Raw genomic sequence first — 19,669 nt, 5'->3', positions numbered from 1 at the left:
TGGTTTAGAGGACTGTGTAGTGGCATTCAGATTGTCTGATTGGTCTATATAAAATTTTCTGAACACTTCCTTTTTGAACTGCTTTCATGCATCAATGAACACTGCATTATTCATCTATATCTTTTGGTCACAGCTTACGGACTACATCTATGGACCTGAGCCTGAGGAAACCTTTGGCCTCAGCTGCAGAGAAGAGTAGTAACATCAAGAACCAAGCAAACTAAAGTTTTCAAAGATGATGCACGTTAAGAACTCTTAAATTCAGCCTTCATCCTTACTGCTCTGGAATTCTTAGTATAAGAAAAATGTCAAGGATAATTAATTTAAAAAGTAAATTAAATACAAATAGAATATAAAGAACATCACATACTCTGCAGCAAAAAGCCTGGTTCGATATCTGATATGATTTTCTCTCTTATAGACAGAACCAAAGGTTGAAGTGGAACCATGTATCTTCTCCCCTTTAGAACTAGCTATCATGTCTTCATCATCTTCTCCAAAATAAGATGCAGCATCACCTTCAGATGCACCATTTGATTTATTATTACCTGATCCTGAGTAGTTTTCAGAAGCAATCCTTCTAGCTGATGTTGCTAGAACCTAGCAGTACGTTTAGGACTTTTACCATTAGTAAAGGAAATTTAAGTAATGCCTCAAATAAGTAGTGATCTTGATTTTAGATGAAGAGGAACATAAGTGAACTAAATGGAACCCATGCATCAACAATACAAGCTGTTGTGATTATCTTAAAGATTTATTTAATTTCTTCAAAAGATCATAACAAAGATGCAAGGCATGCTTGATAGCATCTTATTTCAGTTTGCAAGACAAACTAGCATGATAAGACACGTCAAACAATTATGAAAAGAAAATTTTGGCAAACAATTGAATTTATCAAGAAATTCACAGCACATCAATTGTGAAAATTATTAGAAATGTGAATGGTTGAACCATGGTTCGCTTTACCGGTGCGTATCGGTGTATTGACCAGCTGTCGGTATAATACATACCGAGTTATACCGAGCGTACCAACACATAATACATGGGGGCATATCGATGTACTGCCCATACTAGTTTCCTGTCGGACTGGTACCTACCGCCCATACTGAGCGGAATATCATAGTACAATGAACCTTGGGTTGAACTATTCGTGTTAATATTATAAATGAGAAATTCACATGGAACGAGGGTAGGAGGGTACTTGTCAGTGTCCACAAAGGAAGCGGCAGATGATACTACCAGAGTTCTCAATGTATTTAAAGGTTTAGCATCGTTCGACAATATGTAAGGATACAATATTATAAATGCATTAGGTTAAGAGATAACAAACAAGCCAAGTAAAATCAGAAAATTTATTGTTTGTCCAATATTAATTATCCCATGCATGTCTAAAGCATTTTCTAGACTTCCATAAATAAGTAGCTCATATATTTTCTCATATCTTGAAGACTGGAACAATCTAGTAATAAATGAATTTTCAAGACATAGTTAAGATAAAATTCCTTAGTGCATGTTGTTTACTGATGATATTATTTTGACTGATGAGAGTCTAGATGAAACTACTTCTAAACTTGAAATATGGAAACTGAGTATTCTAGACTTGATAGTCTAAGACTGATCATGTGAAGCTCGACCATCACAATAGCAAATAAAAAGTGGGGGTTATAATTAAAATATATGGCCAAAAATCATGAAAAATAAAAGTTTATATGTTTTGGATCAAAATGATGGGTAAAATTATTGTTTATTGAGTTAAATTGAGATAATTTAAGTAGAGATGGGCATTAGGAGTGTTGTGAGATTGTCATGCACCCACTTACCCCTAAACTCTAAAAAGATGTTATGTTTGTCATATAAAGGCATGTATGATTTAGGATAAATAACACCACAAATCCATTAACTTTAGGACAAATTTTAGCTGGGTCCACCAACTTCAATTTTTTATTGGCACCCTAAACTTTAATTAATGTTTCACTCAAGTTCAACTGTCAGCTTTCATCTAAAACCCTTGTTGGAAAGCTGAGGCAGTAGGGTAAGAACTGATTTAGTAAACTGTCGTTAATAAGTAAGGTTCTGATTACTGTGCTGTACCATAAAGTTCTGAATACCGTACCATATCAATGTACCGATCAAATGTCGGTATGGTTTGTACCGAGCTGTACCAAGCATACCAACGTATAATACACTAAGGTGTATCAATGTACCGCCCATACCTAGCGGTACGATACAGTATTGCAAACCATGCATTAATGTTAGCATGCCAAACTTCACTTGACTCGCCAACTAACACAAGCAGGTCATACATTTACATTTATATTTATATTTCATGTGTATTAAATATTAAAAAATATTTCTCAGAGTAAAATAAGTTTAATTAGGTTTTATTAAAGTTATTGAATGGTGAGATTAGTCATTTTAATGATGATTTAATCAAAATTTGATCGATTTTATGTCAATTCAATGTCTTTAATATCTATTAGGGTATTTACCATGTTTATAGTGTTGAAAAAGAAGTAATTAATGGGTAATTAACTATGTTAATCATATAATAAGTATATCTAATTTTGATTTCATCGTAATTTAAACTATAGTGGATCAAAATTACGTATTTAATACTTCTTTTATGTGTTTGACATATTTATGATAGTAAAATAGATTTAATTAGGTTTTATTAAAGTTATTTAATGCTACGATTAATCATTTTAATGATGATTTAATCATAATTTGATTGATTTTAGACTAATTTAATATTTTTAATACCTATTAGGGTGTTTGACATGTTTATAATGTTGAAAGAGAAGTAATTAGTAAGTAATTAACTATGTTAAGCAGGTGATTAGTATATCTAATGATGATTTTATCATAATTTGACCCATATTCGATCAAAATTATGTTTAATGCTTCTTTTATGTATGTAACATATTTATTATGATAAAATAAGATTAGTTATGTTTTCATAAAATTATTTAATGCTACGATTAGTGATTTTTAATCGATATTTGCTCAATTTAATATGTTTATACTTTATAGCGTATTTGATTTAAATTTGGCAAGATCACGGCACCAAAGGAACAACCACATGATGATGCATAGGTTCATGCCAGAAAGATAGATGGGAACCATCATCATTGGCAATGTTTTTATTGTGACTACATTGGCAAGGGTGGAGGAATAACTCGGGTGAAGATGCATTCGACTAGCGAGTATCATGATGTTGCAAAATACAAGAAGATTCTGACGGAGATCCGTAAATTATTTTAAAGCAAGCTACAATAAGCAAAGGAAGATACATTAAAAAAGAATGCAAGAATTGAGGAAGAATATTATAGGGCTATGCAAGAACTAGTTTATGATCAGTATGAGGGTTGCGACGATCAAGTCGACCCGAATCTCACAACTGGGATTCGTGCATCATTTAAGCATCAGTATACGGTCGATGAAGCAATGAGGCATCGACGACCTGACTCACAATTGGAGAATGACAGTGGTAGTAGAATCCAGAAGTCGCCCAACATGAGGTAGCCAACTGCTCCTCAGTTTATATTGTAATAAAATAGTCTAACAATTCAAATGATTTTTCTGCAGATATTTCAATATTTACAGAAAGACAATCCGTAACGGACTGAAATACAAACTTTGCACAAGACTATTCCTCAAAGCCCGAAAAAGATATGTGATATTATTCTTGCCTAATTTATATTGATTTTGCTAAACTTATAGTATTACTAATTTACTATATTTATTTTTAACTTAAAAACCCTATCCTAACTTTCTTTTATTTTAAGGTATTTTCGAAGGATTTTACATTAAATTAGGTGTACTGCTCGGTACACCGTATCATACCGTACCAAGCCAAGCTCGAAACATGATCCAATTAGGAGTTCCATGGTTGAATTCATGAAGGGAAAATGTAAAGGACTAACATGCTTAGAAAGACATGTTAATGCATGTAAGAAAAAAATTTAGAACCATGGCAAATTTAAGTTGGCCCAAGGAAATAAATCCAATAACATTCTACTATCTATTTAAAACTTTTTTCAGAGCATTAATTAGTAATAATACTCAATCAAGCAAAATACACCAAACTAGTGTCAATTATACCTTATTATAAAGAATATTCATCCACCGTGATGGACAAGAAACACATGATATGTGAAGCCACTGAGTGATTGTTGAACAGACCAGATTTACAATCCTACAGGAGAAGAAATGACTTCATTAGCATACTTTTATTTTTACGAAGCAATATTGTAATCTGGCATGTCCTTTAACAGAAAAACAGACACAAAAATATCAAAATAAGTTGTAATGCACACATTGCACATCATATGGGATTTCAATTGGGACATGTTTTAAAGACCACATCATATGAGGACAAATATTAATCTAAATGCTTTCATATTTAGAAACATAAGTTAGGTCAAATCAATTAAAATAGCATAATAGAAATAAAAAACACTGACAAACTGGGCAAATAGAACATGTTATAAAAGATAACAAGTGTGTTATCCTTATGATACAAACCTCTTATTTTTTCATATTGCTAAATAAATTATGGACAACAGTTAGGTTCTGCATTACAATGAACCAAGTTGAGCTCAATAAAGTCTGACAATATTCTAAGAATGGAGCCAATTGTAGAGCTAAGGCCTCGGAGTCTTGAAACATGAAAAGAGTTGTCTGAATAGCAGTCTTGAAACATGAAAATTCACTCATGTATTATTCTGATGGTTCCATATATTTAGTTGAATTATCCAAATTCCCTGATTTTATTTTAAGTTCTACTGAAAAAAAGGAAAAAATGCATGCATATCACCATCCCTATTTCAAGACAATGAACCTGTTACTATATCAATAAGTAAAAAAAGTATGATTCTGTAACCTACTCAGAGTCAGTTTCCTCATCAAGCAGACTGAACAGGTTTTCTTCGATATTTGTGTCAATCATGGCAACCTGTCAAAATAAAACTAACAGATAAATAAATGTCTAGTCTGGACCCTGAAGTACATCAATATTTAAGAGACAACTGCCACAATTATACCTAAAGACATGATTTCAATAGAACACCTTTTTTCTATATCTTGTGCTAAGCAAACTACAGAAAAACAAAGAGCCTAGTAAAAACAAAATGGTCTAGTAACCCCCTTTAACTCTCAAGCAAACATTTTAAGCCAATTGTCAAGCATGTAAGTTAAATACCTAACAAGACAAACAACTCATAGCTCATATCTTAGTACATCATTTCATCATTTAGTGCCACGAACAGATATTCCACCTAAAAACAAGAATGGCACTAAAATAATAATAGATTTGCCACAGAACAAGCTTGTATAGTGCTGATATCCCCATGATTGTTCTTGCAAAGCAAAATACTGAATTAGCTGGTTTCTAATTCAATAAAGTTTAATACATTTGGTCGATAGATCTACCATTGATTCACTTGCTAAAAATTTGTGGCAACATAGAAAATAAAATCCAAAGAGTGAAATGAGAGGTCTTTGTCAGATATTAGTTTTAAGTATAAAAGCGCCATATCTATTGTACTGTTATCTCTAAAACACCCAAGTTTAGCCTACATCCATATTATCCATCACTGATCCAAGATTGAAAACAATATTTAAATCAGCAATATCCCAAATATAGTTCAATCGCCTCTCTTGTGGTCAATGACAAATCCACTCCCACAATAAATAAATAAATAAATAGAATAAAATCAACAATAAAGTTAGACCTGGTCACCCCTGAACCATTTACAGTTGTTAAATACACAATAAAAATTATTTTTGAGAATTCTTTTCCTATTTAGTGTACTTGGCAAGCAATAAAGAATTGTATTCAATATATTTTCTAGAAGTAACTCTGCTGTGCATGGAAATGGAGTTTGGTTTTTAAAAGTTAATGGGGACCAATCGGGTTTTCTAGCCTTTATTAAAACCGTTTTTTGTTTTTATTTATCTGTGCTTAAGCAATTCACTATGGCCTTATGTATCCTAAATTTTAGCTGTTAAAATATAACAACTTTTACAAAAAAATTTCCATCACAGAAATGACAAAATTCAGTTCATAGGTAAGATTATTTCTAAACTGATCATCATTTCAGGGAATTTTTTTCCAAAGAGCAGTATTGATACACCTTTTTTATATTCATTTGTCAAATTTTTTTTCACAAGCTTTTCTTTAAGAAGATGGCAACCAGGTGTCAATTGCAAAACAGAATGCTGGGCATAATGGATCCGACCATGCATCATTGGCTGGGCAAGTGTAATTTCTTCAGACAGAAGGGAAGTGAATTGATATTTTACCAAAGGCTACCAAATGTGGCAAATGCACTAAGTTTTCTCACGAGATATTATGTCAGATCCATAGGAAAGAAATGCAAAAGGAATTTAATAAACAAGCATGTGAGCAGCCCTAATCTAAGGACCCAACCCTAGATTTTACTCACAACGTCAAAAAGAACATGGAAGTACTTAGACGAGGAAGTAGATGAGATCCAATAATGCATTTCTACAAATAAGCAGCAGGACCTCTACAACGCAACCTCGATGTTATAGAATGCTGTAGGTTAAGCATCATCAACTTCCCTAGTATCAACCAGTATGGTATGGTCCACCCAGTATCCACTAAACCGGCAAAGAACTGATAAACATACCACTCCTTACTGGGTAAAAAGCCTAATATGACTTCAGAGCAGCTAATTCCAAGGTACTTTGGGTCAGCTTAGCTGCACCTAACATCTTAATACCTAATCTGGCTCAAATAGAACATATTTTTCACTGTCCAGGCCCATAGGGCTTGATCACAAGCATCTTCACCTTGAACATGCAGTATGAGGCAGATGGACAGGAGTCTCCTCTCGCATCTCCAATTGAATCTGTGTCATAGGTATAACAACATGAAGCTGGCTTTCTTAGCTGATAAAGACTTTCAGTTAGCTACAAGATCTCTGGATTAAATCCCGCTTTCATCGCTTACCTTAATTGAAAACAAGCTCTCTATCCTTCACCACTTACCTTTATTGGAAACAAGCAGTCTATTCATATTTGGAGAAAGGTGATCTTTTCCAAACCCCGCATTTGATGGAGCCACATGAACTGGGTTTGTCCTTTTAGGACTCCAACCTCTTGACCTATTTCAACTGGTAAGTGCCTTCACTTTATGAAGTTCTTTTAATATTTTTTCCCATTGGTACCAACTAGTATAACATGGTGTATTGATATAGTTTATGCCTCTATGGTACCATACCAGTTTGGAAGGTCCTTGAGACCTTTAATGGTCAATATTTGATATCTCGATGTCACAAATCCCATCCTGACTTGGCTGATGACAGCATAGTATACAACAACATAACATAGTATATGTTACTTGAAAATTTAATAAATACTATGACTAATCTATGGATTATGACAAACTAATGACCACAGATTCATAAGAGCTCCTCACCGGATCTTTTTCAATAAGATGACGAAGGGTTGACACAGCAAGGTGACGAAGAATAGGCTGTTGACAAGATGCATAAGCATATTACAAATCAAAATGGAAACAAGAAAATTGCAGACATTCTCTAATTTTCTATTAGAAGTACCTGTCTCGAGTAAAGAGTTGGAAGAAGATTCTGAACATGGGAAAACACAGAAGCAGCTTGTGGAGCAAAAAGGACAAGCTGCTGTGTGAATCTGACAGACCTGCAAATATTAATAGCCTATTATGTGCTATACTTGATATTAATAGAACACTGCTTAATACTCACAAAACCCCTCAATATAATCAAACTAAAAGAAACCTTCTCAGATTAAAAGAAATACTTACTCAAGAACAGTTGATGTCTCTTGGCAAGAGCTTATTTCTGCAATAACAGACTGAAAGAAACAAACATGTTACTATGCAAAAATATGTATACATGCAAGAATAAATGTAAAAAGCATAGAGCTATATAACCTAAACTAGTCAATTTCTCAGCCCAAGTACTCTGTAAGCTAAATCATACACAGGATTAAAAAAAAATCATACACAGTATTGTTGGCAACATGAAAAACTTGAATAAAAAAAATTTAATCCATTAACATGGTAAATGACCTTGCAACGAGAAAAAAATGTACTCCTTGGAGCAAGCTCAGGACCAACAACAGCAACTATAGCATTGATTAGACGCCCTATCTCCTGCCTAAGATCGACCAATCCGCTCTCCTCTGCCATAATTATCTCCATTGCAAGGAAAAGTGTTGCCTGCATAACACAATCAAGGAAGGCAAGTAATGTTATGGCCAATCATTTGTACAAATGTGTGTCAGATGCAATATTACATGTTCAAGTATAATAATGTATTTACTCAACAAATCACCAAGGTTTTTTAATCTCACCCATCAAGTACCAATTCCCACCATATGCATGCCTTTGAAAAAAAAAAGAGTGAAATTAATTGGTTATTAGGGGCTTTCTTCTTGACATGATCTTGGCCAGTTATTTCAATAGGCGCTCGCCTAGGCCGCCTCGCCTCGCTTCACTTCCAGGCAGCACGCTTCAAAGCCTCGCCTTGCTTCACTTCTAGGCGGCACGCTTCAAAGAGGCGCCTGGGCGCTCGCCCGAGCCCAGGCGCCAAGCGCTTCGGGCGAGCGCCTGGGTTAAACCAGGCGATCGAACCAGCGTTTTAGGTCTGGTTCGGTCTCCAGTGCTTTAGTTGATTCAATCGAACCAACTAAAGCACCGATATCAGTTGTCGTTGCCCAACCCTAACCCTACTCGCATTCACGCTACCACTGCCGCTATCGCCGCTCTCGCTCCCGCTATCGCTATCACCGCTCCCGCTGCCGTTGCCATTGTCGCCGCTCTCGCTGCTGCTGCTCACTTTTACTGCTGTCGCAACACCCTCGGTCTTCCCTAACACTCCTCTTCCTTCTCCAATTTCGAAAATATACTGTTAACAGTATACTAGTAATAGTAATGTATTTGTATTTATTAGATTGATAATATATTATTTTGATTTTAATACTGTTAATTTTTATTTATTTGAAATTATTGTTAGGTTTCAGGATAAATGGCAAGTATACAGAGCAACTCAATAGAGTCTCCAATGGCATCAAAAAAATATCCTGCATGGAAGTATAATTATCTGAAGGATCCGAAAGATACTAATGCAGTGACTTACATATTCTGCGATAAGACTACTATAGGTTGTATTTTTCGTGTAAAACAATATCTAGTAGGAAATTTCAAAAATGCAACAGTTTGCAAAAAATGTCCACCTGAGGTAAAAGAAGAGTTGCTGAGTTATACGAATGAAAAGAAGACACAAAAGAATGAATCTTACGGGAATTTATCAGAAGACAATGTTGAACATCTCAGGGATGAATAAGAAGATTATTCTATGTGTATTAACCCAAGTGGGAAAAAAGTAAACGACAAAAAAGGAAAAGAAGTTATGAGTACTAAGAAGGGTAAAAAGGGACCGATGGATATATATATGTTTCATAAACAACAAGGGCAAGCAGGAGGCTCAAAATTTAGACAAACAAATATAAGTGATGCTTGTGATAAAGAAATAAGAGGAAGAACAATTCAGCACATTACTCGCTTCTTCTATCAGGCTGGTCCTCCCTTTAATATAACTCGTTTAGACAGTTTTAAAAATATGATTGAAGTTATTGGAAACTATGGTACGGGATTAAAACCTCCAAATTATTATGAGATCCGAGTTGCATTGTTGTAAAAAGAGTTGAATTATACAAATGACTTACTAAAGAGTCATAAAGAATCATGGGCAACACATGGTTGCTCTATTATGTCAGATGTTTGGATTGACAGGAGATAAAAGAGTATAATTAATTTTATGATTAATTGTTCTTTAGGGACTATGTTTGTAAAGTCAATAGATGCTTCATCTTTTGTAAAATCTGGAGACAAAATATATGATTTATTTAACAACTTCGTGGAAGAAATTAGAGAACAAAATATCGTTCAAATCATAACCGACAATGGAAGCAACTATGTATTAGCTTGTAATATTCATCTTTTGAATTTTTTTAATTGTTTTATCTTCAATTAAATGTATTAAACTCTTAAGTCTTATCATTTTTGTTATCTTGTATCTCAGGTAAATTGATTGAAACAAAAAGACAACACTTATATTGGACTTCATATGCAGCATATTGTATTGATTTAATGTTAGAGGATATTAGAAAAATCTTATACATCAAGAAAACCCTAGAAAGGATAATTTTTGTCGTTGGATTTCTTTATAATCATATTGGGGCTTTGAATATGATGAGAAAATTTACAGGGAACAAAGAATTAGTGATATATGGTGTCACCTGATTTGCTACTTCATTCTTGACATTACAGAGCTTGCATCGTCAAAAACATAATCTGAGAAACATATTTACCTCTAAGAAATGGGTGATAAGCAAATGGGCAAAAGAAGCAAAAGGCAAGAGGTCTACCGATATCATCTTAATGTCATCCTTTTGGAATCATGTAGTTTATATATTAAATATTATGGGCCCTCTTGTTCGAGTCATTTGGTTGGTGGATAATGAAAATAAGTCTGCAATGAAATATATTTATGAGGCTATGGATAGTGCAAAGAAGACGATTAAAAGGTCTTTTAATGAAAATAAAAAAAAATATGAGAAAATTTTTACAATCATTGACGAAAGATGGAATTGTCAACTTCATCATCCCTTACAAACAGCAGGATATTATTTGAACCCTGAATTCTTTTATAAGATTAAATCTGTTGGGTTTGATGCAAAAGTTTTGGATGGATTATATCAGTGCGTTGCAAGATTAGTTGCCAGCCTTAAAGTTCAAGATAGATTATTCGTGCATTATCTTTATATAAAAATGCCGAAGGTCTTTTTGGAATTCCAATGGTCGTTCGATCCAAGACAACTACGTCTTCAGGTATTAATAATTTGATATAATTAATTTCATATATATTATGTTACTATGTTATTGCTAATAATAACATACATTTTGCAACTGAATGGTGGAGTTTATTTGGAAATTCCACCCCGAACTTACAGCAGTTTGCTATCAAAGTACTTAGTTTGACATGTAGTGTTTCGGGTTGTGAACGAAACTGGAATGTCTTTGAGCATGTAAGGATCACTAAATATTTTTATTTTAATTAATTAATTTATTTAGATAGATGTATTAATATATTTTACATTATATAACATGACAGATTCACTCGAAGAGAAGAAATCGGTTGGAACATCAACGATTGCACGATCTTGTTTACATAAAGTATAATCAAGCTTTGAAGGCTCATCATGATTTGCAAAATAGAATTGATCCAATCTCTGTAAGATATTGATAATTCAAATGAGTGGTTGGTAGGAGACATGGGTGCTAACTTGCAAGATGCTGAAGACGAGCTGGTATTTGAAGATGATAGATTGACATGGGGAGATGTGGCAAGAGCTTCAGGTGCTAGAGAATTACAAACATATACAAGACATAAAGAATGAAACATATTTTGATAAAAAGGACGGAGTCGAAAGATAAAAGAAAGAGGACGAATTCAATAAAGATGATATATGTGAAAATGACGATAATATTGATTATGATGAATGACTTTGATGTAAAATTTTATTGTTTTGAATTTTGAAACTTTTTGTTAATGTGACATTGTGATTTTGTATCTTAGATTTTTTTAATTTAATAACATATTTATATTTAAAATTTTAAATAATTATATTTATTAATTATATTATATATTTTTATATTTTAGCACGTCGTTTCGCTCGGGCAAGCGCCTAGTGCCTCGGGCGTTTTTGGACCTTGATACCTTTTGGCGCCTAATGCTTTTTAAATCACTAATCTTGGCAAACATATATGTAAAAACCTGTATCATTAAATACTATGGCCTATCCTCAGGAACACATGATTCAAACAAAGTCCAAACCAAAATCAGCACTAACATTTTGACCAATTCCTTTGACTGTGATCCCATGGCATTTTAACAGATAACAGATGTATAAAGCATCGATCACTTGTATTCTATGATTTAGTAAATCTTTCCATGTTTCATAATGATTATGATTTCATTAGACATTGAAGCTAACTCAGATGTCATACATGAGATACCTTCCAAACTTAGGTCAAAAGAGGATGAATATGCAATCATATAAAAAATATATTTTATTAAGGAATCTATGAAAATTTCTTAACATGCCAAAATGAGCATGATGGAAGTGCATGCAGGTCATTCACATAGAAAATGATTTGTTTAAATTATGTCTGTCAATCATGAAGGTGGAGGGTTGCATTACATGCAGGTCATTCATATAACACCACTAGTGACAATCCCAAGCCTGAATGAAAAAGGTGAACGGTTGCGTTAGGCCATTGACAGACAACCTGCATAAAACTATGCCAAATCTCTTGAACATGGATCATAATCAATTTTAATGCATGGGTCTTGCAAACACACTATATCGATATACAATTTCATTATATCAAGAACCTTGACCCACCAACCAATAACAGACTATATTGATATATAGTTTCATTATATCGAGGACCCCAACCCACCAATCAATGGCTCACGACATTCATTTTGGTGGTAGGACCACTACAACAAATTCAATTAGGGAGACCAGTACCGGTCCTAGATGTATCATTATGAGTCCGAGGATGTACATATCTTCGTTTAGAATCTCATTTATTGTTTTATAGTCTTAATTTAGTTTAAATCTGTCTAATTAGATTGTATATAACCAGAAACGGGAATTTTATTGAATTATAGTATTATTTAAATGTTTCTTACAAAATTTGGTTCATACCAATGTATTAGAGTGTTGATACACACGATGTAAAAACCAATGCAAGCTAGCTGCAAGACCAAGCAAATTGGGGTTGCCAAGGCTACTACATGCACCATACAAATTACCTATATGAAATATAAACCAAAAACATGGAAAATTTTGAACATTGCAGGAACATATAATCAATGGTTGCACTGTTGCAGAGCTGTGATAGTGCACTGTGAGAGTATACTGGGTGGTATTCTGACTTGTACCTCAATGTTAATTAAAATAAAAATGATGAATGACAAGTTTTCGACAATGAGCTATATGTTTTTAAATGAGTATTTGATATACTAATACTCGGTTGGACCAGTAAATACCACTCCATACCAATTGGTTGGTTCAAAATTTGAGATCTTGACATAGGCAATATGCCAATTTTACTTTAGTGAAGGCGTAAACAAAGGCTTATGGTTTCTGCCCAAGGTAGCATGTGGCGTAGCACGAGAGTATATAGAAATATCATAAGAAAACAAAATTATCATTTGAACCTCTATGTTCATAATTAAATAAAGAAATTAATACTTATTAAATGTTAAACAAGTATTTAATGCAAGAAATTAGCAGCCAGTCCTCTATAATAAAGCGAACCGAATTAGTTGGTGCCACATACAGAAAACCACACCATCATAACAGGCATCATATAAACACTGACTACAAATTTGCAACTAGGTACCTGAATTTGAGGGACATATGATAAACCAGCAGCTTCGATTATCAAAAGAAGAGAATGCAAAGCCCACAACTGCAGGCTAGCATTTGAACTCTTGGCTAACAAAGAAATTGACCTGACAGCTGAGGTCACCAGAGTAGTTAATGCTATTCCTCCTGCACTGCAGACATGTACCGAAGAAATCATCTATCAACTTCAAATTCAACAATAGAAAATTACTTATATATAAAAATTTATAGCAACAAAACACTTTCCTACATCAACAAAAACAATTCATGTCAGCATTTACAGTACATAAGTGAAAAAGACTAGTTGGAACAATTATCATTTCGCAAATTATTTCCACAATGGATCAAGTTTCAAGGAAGTTCCTTGTAGGTTTCTGGTCCACCAAATAAAGGCTCCAAATTTGAAGGCAATACATTATCAGCATGGCCCCTACACAACATGGACTACCATGCCATCATCACTATGTCACAGTGAAGAATTTCAATGCCATCAGCACCACCTTTTGTTGACTGGATGCTGAAACAGCACATGCTGGTGTCCCGATTGACACTTCACAAATACAATACCAATGCCACTAAGAAAAGGAAAAAATGAAAAGGGAAAAATCAATCTAGAAAGTAGAGTAGAAGGGCAAACAGATACATAAAATCAGCACAAGAGATCCTCTTATTAAGTCTCGTCCCATTGCAAGTTGCAATAACAAATTGAGATGTGGCAAAGACATGGACTCACCAAGGAGCCGTGATGGAATTTTGTTGCAAACCATTCCCTCACCACTACTGAGTTATCCAAACTGAGCAGTGGCTGGAAACATTTTTTTACATAAAAAAACCAAAAAAGATAACTTGATTGGGCAAATGGCCATTTCAATGGCCTGCCCCCTCATCAGAAACCAGCAGCAGCTAATTTGTAGATCAATTGGCATGACAAGACTGGAGAAATCACCACAGATAAGTTTATGTCAAGCATGAAGCAGGAAGTATTGCAAGAAGAAACATCCTAGAATACAGCAGTCAATCAGATTTCATTCATAAAAATCAATCCAACCACAACCAATTATATGACGATTTATTCATAATTCATTTAAACTTAAATACAAACTAAAAAAAGCTAACATGTAATGTGATAATCATGAGTGTATATCAGAGTTAACCAGATCTACAGCGGTGAAAACCTATTCTGAACTAGATACCTTGGCTGCATAAATCTTGTCCACAAGATCTGGACGATCTCTAATCATAGATCTAATAATGGTTCAAACAGTCAGATGGTGACATATGATGCATCATGAACTCATAATCAGAAATCTACTACCAATTATTGCCTTGATGACTGTACTCATCTTTTCCTTGGAATGTACATAAAAAAAAGAACCTAAAAATATTCTGATGTTCCAGTTTATGCCTGTGATCAACCATCTGATCTTCAATTGGTTGCTCAGATTCACTATTTTCACCAACTATTTTGCACGTTCACTTGATCTTCCCAAATTTATACACAAGTAGAGTCCCCTTAACATTGTTCCTTTTTCTTTTTACTCCATTACAACAAGTCATAAAGTTTGAATTATTTGGGGTTGGCTACATATATCTTTTACTGTCATTGAGCACTATAGGAAGTTATATCCTTGGTTAAATTAAGAGTATCTAAAATTTTTTTTTTATGGTTTGTAGCAAAGTGGTCTCCTTATACCTCTTCTCATACGACAAATAGTAATTATCTCAACTCTTCTAAACAAAGCATCTATAGGTCTTCTTAGCACATATCTATACCATCTTAAACAAGTCTCTCCCTCACTTATTCCTCTATCAAAACCACACCTAATTCTTCATACTCCACTGAAGAGAAAATTTCTTTCTTTTTCATAATCATCTATAAGAAAAGGGCTGCTAAGTTACATTCAATTATATGATAAAAAAATTTTGCTAAAAGTTTTTAGCTAAACAGCACCATGAATCTTCAATTCCAGTGATGATATGCCATTCTTGAAATGACAGTTACTTTATGTACCCATGCATTCCTTGTTGGATGGGTCTGATAAACAGGTCAACACTATTATACGGTTGAGAACCTACGTTTCCTCCAATAGAAAATGTGTCACTTTGGCTTCTGAATAATCAAGAGCTAAAAAAGGTTGGATTATCAGCTCTAACGTGGAATGATCCAAATTGTCCAAACAATGGAGTTGAAGGCTGAAGGAAGATTTAAAATTCTAAAGGCCAGATTTGATAGGAAACAAAAACACTTAATTAAAAATAAAAACTCAATATATCAATTCTTAATTGAGAAAAAGGTAGAAATTTGCAAGTTTATTCTCCAATACTAGATAAAGAGAATAACGATAACATAAGATAATGGATGCAATACCATTCAGTTGAATCCCACACTGAAATGGAAAAAGACAAACTAATTTACATGAGCTAAATGGGTGTACAAGTAACTTGCCTTAAATATATTGGGTCAATGTTTCAAGCTCTGCAAGCTCGTAGACCAATTATTCCATCAAACCAAGTCATGTCAAACAGTAACAATGTAGACATAGCATCATGTATAGTAATAAGTCCGAGTAAGATAGAGTAACCGGTGGACGGGTGGATAGGGTTGGAGGCACATCATGGTTTGGAAGTACATTATGGCATGAAGCTGCCACTAGTGGACCTAGGGTTTGATTCTGGACAAAGTTAAGCTTCAATAAGGATGTCAAGCACGTATCTGCAGAGATTGCACAAACAAACATCCATTCGGTGAAATCAATCCAACTACAACCTATTGTACAATCCTTTATAACAATATTTTATATTCCAGTCTTAACAAGACAAGCCCTAACAAGACAAATCTAACTCATAGGACAAGGCTTTCTTTTCCATACAATAAAAAACCTGACATAATCCAAGCTCTCAAGGACCTCTAGAACCTTTTAAACCAAGAAATGCAATTGCAGCTACTGGACCCACATATTGGTGGTCCATGCCAATACGGGTCCAATCCATTCTAGTATACCGATACACGGTACATTAGAACATACCACAATATTGTAGGGGAAAGGAAGAGGAGGGTAAGAAGAAGGAAGAGGGAGAAGAAAGAAGAGGAAAATTAGGTACAGGTGGAGGAGAGGAGGAAGAAGGAAGAAGAAAAGAAAAAAAGGAAACAAACAAGAAGGAAGAAGAGGAGGGCATGAAGGAGGCGAAGCAAAGGGTATGCCAAAGCATGTGGCATACAAGAGAAGCGTGACACAACTCCTCACAAGGAGTCATGTAATGAGCCGAGCCCTAGCGCGGGTCAAAAGAAGAAAATATACATTGTAGATATAGTGTACCAGATCAGACCACCCAATTTGGGCTCCATGTACCGATCGATGATCGAACCAGCAAATATCGGACATACCATACCGAACCAATCAAGTTTGCACTCCATGTTCTAAACTCAGATGCCAATGTGTTAATAACTTCTATAAACAAAATAATACCTGAAAGTAGCTTTGATATGATTGATACCAAGGATTCAAGAACACAAAAAAAAACTATTTCAATGCTTCCTTGCTCTTAATGAAGTAATAATTTCACATGATTGATATCCACTTTGCATTATTGCTATTAGAGAGTTTGTACTACCATTTAATAGGCAGAGCTTGAATGAAATTATTATAGTTAATAATACAATTGTCATGATCCATACTGCTCTAACTCAAGTAACAATTCCATTCGATCAATTTCCAATTTTCTGTATTGCTACCAAAGATAATCCACCACCATCTGATAACAAGAGCATTATTAAATCCTTCCATAAATTGTATAAGACCACTATATGACCCATTTAGGTAGCAGACAGATCGACACAAAATTACTAATATGCCCACCATGAACTGAAATTTCACCCGAAACAATATGGTATGGGCAGCATGTACCAGTTCATGGGCTTACAAAAACCAAGCCTACCTGTTTTACGCAAAATGGTTGATATGTGAGGCATGCCGGTCGGTACACCTCACATAGTGTCACTCCCAATAGTCCAATTGACCATTGGGAGCTGTTTGGGGCTTATAAAATCTCCTCGTACTCCCACTTTCACTCACTCTCATTCACTCTCAAGCTCACTCTCACTCTTTCTCAACCTTTCTCGCTAGATCTCTCAATTTAGCAGATTAAATTTGTTTAATCTCCCTAATGGTCAATTAGTGAAGGTTAATTTCGATAAAAAAAGGATTCAAGCTCGAGATCTGGTGGAATTTGTCTTCAGTTAAAGGTATTTTCCATATCTTTCTATTTTTCTTTTCTGTTTCATTTAATTAGCACGAAGAATATTGGTAAATCTTGATTCATTAGGGACTAACGATTAAGTAATACTTAACTAGAGATATAATGATTAATTAATCAATAGGGACTTATGATTCGATTAGAATGGTAGCTGGTAGATTTCCCTATGTTGCAAAATGCATTAAGATTCCTCTACATACAAGGAAAACCATCCATGCAGAACATTATATGGAAAAAGTTAAAATTCTATAGACATAGACCGAAGAAGAAGCAGAGTACAAGCATGCTGCCATGGCACCGATCTATGATCATTAAGAGGGTAATGGCAAGGGTCAACGTAATGATGTTGACTCAAACCTTGCAGCTAGCGTCCATGCCTTCCTGGAGCAACAACGCACGCCTATAAGGAAGTTATGAGATGTCGACTAGGCAACTTGTGTAGTATGACCATGGTAGCGGCAAGGACAATACAAGTGACCCAAGTCAATTCAACATAACTCTTTTCACTGCAGGTGATTCATTCAAAATATCTCTTTTCTTTGTAGGTGATTCAAAATCATTGGAAGCAACTTCTTCAATGAAGGATGATGCCACAAAGTGCTTCATCGATGGATTTGGAAAGATAAGGATTTTAATTGAAATTCCTTATAGCCTAGAATTTTCTATTGATTTATGGCTTAGATATACTTTCTACTTTTTTCTTATTAAATTGAAATGTATACACCAACAAATTAGGAGAATTTCCTTTTTCAAAAAATCCAAAAAAAAAGTTTTTTCCAAATTCATTTAATTTTTCAGCATTTTCTCGAATTGCCAGTCCGTGTCAGTGTACTGACAGGTACATACTGGTTCAGCTAGGGACCAATAAACATGGATAGTATGAGACTAGTAATAATGTTTAATATATGAGGGCGAATTTACATTACAAACTAAATAAAGAGAAATGAAATTTAAAAAGCTTACCTCCGATAAATACAACCCAAAGAAAGAGCAATAGATGCTATATAACTTGGATCCGTTGCTGCAACTATCTCTCCAAGAAGAGACCGAGTCTGATCAACAAAAGTGATTATACAATTTAGAACATAAAGAAGGAAAAAAGTACAAGAACTTGGACAAAGTAACCATCTAAATTTGTTAAAGAGCTATTTTAATAGTAGATGTCACATCAAAATCACCAGCCCACTAATGACATGACAAAAAATAAATATTTCAAAATATTCATCTAAAAATTGAACTCACACAAAGTAAATAAAACTGTATAATGCAAAGAAAGTCTGGGTTGAGAAACTATAATAATCAAGAATATCAGAGACATCAGAAGCAAACAAATCAGCGAGTATTAGATATTCAAGATATTATGACATTAAAAAAACAATGATATGATATCAAGAGATTCAAGGGTACAAGATGTTAAGGACAGTAAGAAAACACTACTTAGCTAATGGACCATTAATAACTAGGTGGATCAAAATCACATTGTAGTTTCATGCTACTAACTTGTGACAATTCAACTTAAAACAGTTCACTACGATATGGCACTTTTTGCTTTTGTTTGTTTTTAATTAACTTCTATTTGAACTGTAAAAAGCTTGAAAGGAACAGTGTCTAGACAATTTGTGTTTATCAAATAATCTCCATCCTCTCACAATTATGTTGTATTCAGATCCATAATAGTTAAATTTAAAAGCTACAATTTTACAATAGTGTGATGCACAAATCTAAAGATATTCATGGAATTGGGAAAGCAAGAAAGTTGAACAGATGTGTGTGAGAAGACCAAAGGTTCAATGATCCCAGACGTTTAAGAACTTTATGATCACTGCCAGTGCCATGTGATAACTATTTAAGAAATTCAATAAATCAAAAAAACATGATCTTTCTACCATGTAACAGCTGCCTATCCTAATGTAACTAGAGAAGG

General features: G+C 34.2%; 1 protein-coding gene across 11 annotated transcripts in view; it reads right to left on the bottom strand.

Annotated features, from left to right (window-relative positions):
• LOC103986806 (protein SWEETIE) overlaps positions 1–19,669 on the bottom strand; it is an 82,781-nt gene that overhangs the window by 19,186 nt on the left and 43,926 nt on the right. For all 11 annotated transcript variants that reach the window (XM_065186112.1, XM_065186109.1, XM_018827852.2 and 8 more), the window contains 9 exons: positions 18,709–18,797; positions 13,487–13,643; positions 8,078–8,227; positions 7,811–7,860; positions 7,587–7,686; positions 7,445–7,501; positions 4,887–4,954; positions 4,102–4,195; positions 371–600 (listed from right to left, as the gene is read on the bottom strand). In XM_065186112.1, coding sequence (XP_065042184.1) covers positions 371–600; positions 4,102–4,195; positions 4,887–4,954; positions 7,445–7,501; positions 7,587–7,686; positions 7,811–7,860; positions 8,078–8,227; positions 13,487–13,643; positions 18,709–18,797 — 995 coding nt within the window. The remainder of the gene's footprint in view (positions 1–370; positions 601–4,101; positions 4,196–4,886; positions 4,955–7,444; positions 7,502–7,586; positions 7,687–7,810; positions 7,861–8,077; positions 8,228–13,486; positions 13,644–18,708; positions 18,798–19,669) is intronic.

The sequence above is a fragment of the Musa acuminata genome, chromosome BXJ1-6 (genome assembly GCF_036884655.1).
Source record: "Musa acuminata AAA Group cultivar baxijiao chromosome BXJ1-6, Cavendish_Baxijiao_AAA, whole genome shotgun sequence".
In the NCBI taxonomy this organism is placed as follows: Eukaryota; Viridiplantae; Streptophyta; class Magnoliopsida; order Zingiberales; family Musaceae; genus Musa; species Musa acuminata.
This window is presented reverse-complemented; position numbering and strand designations above follow the sequence as displayed.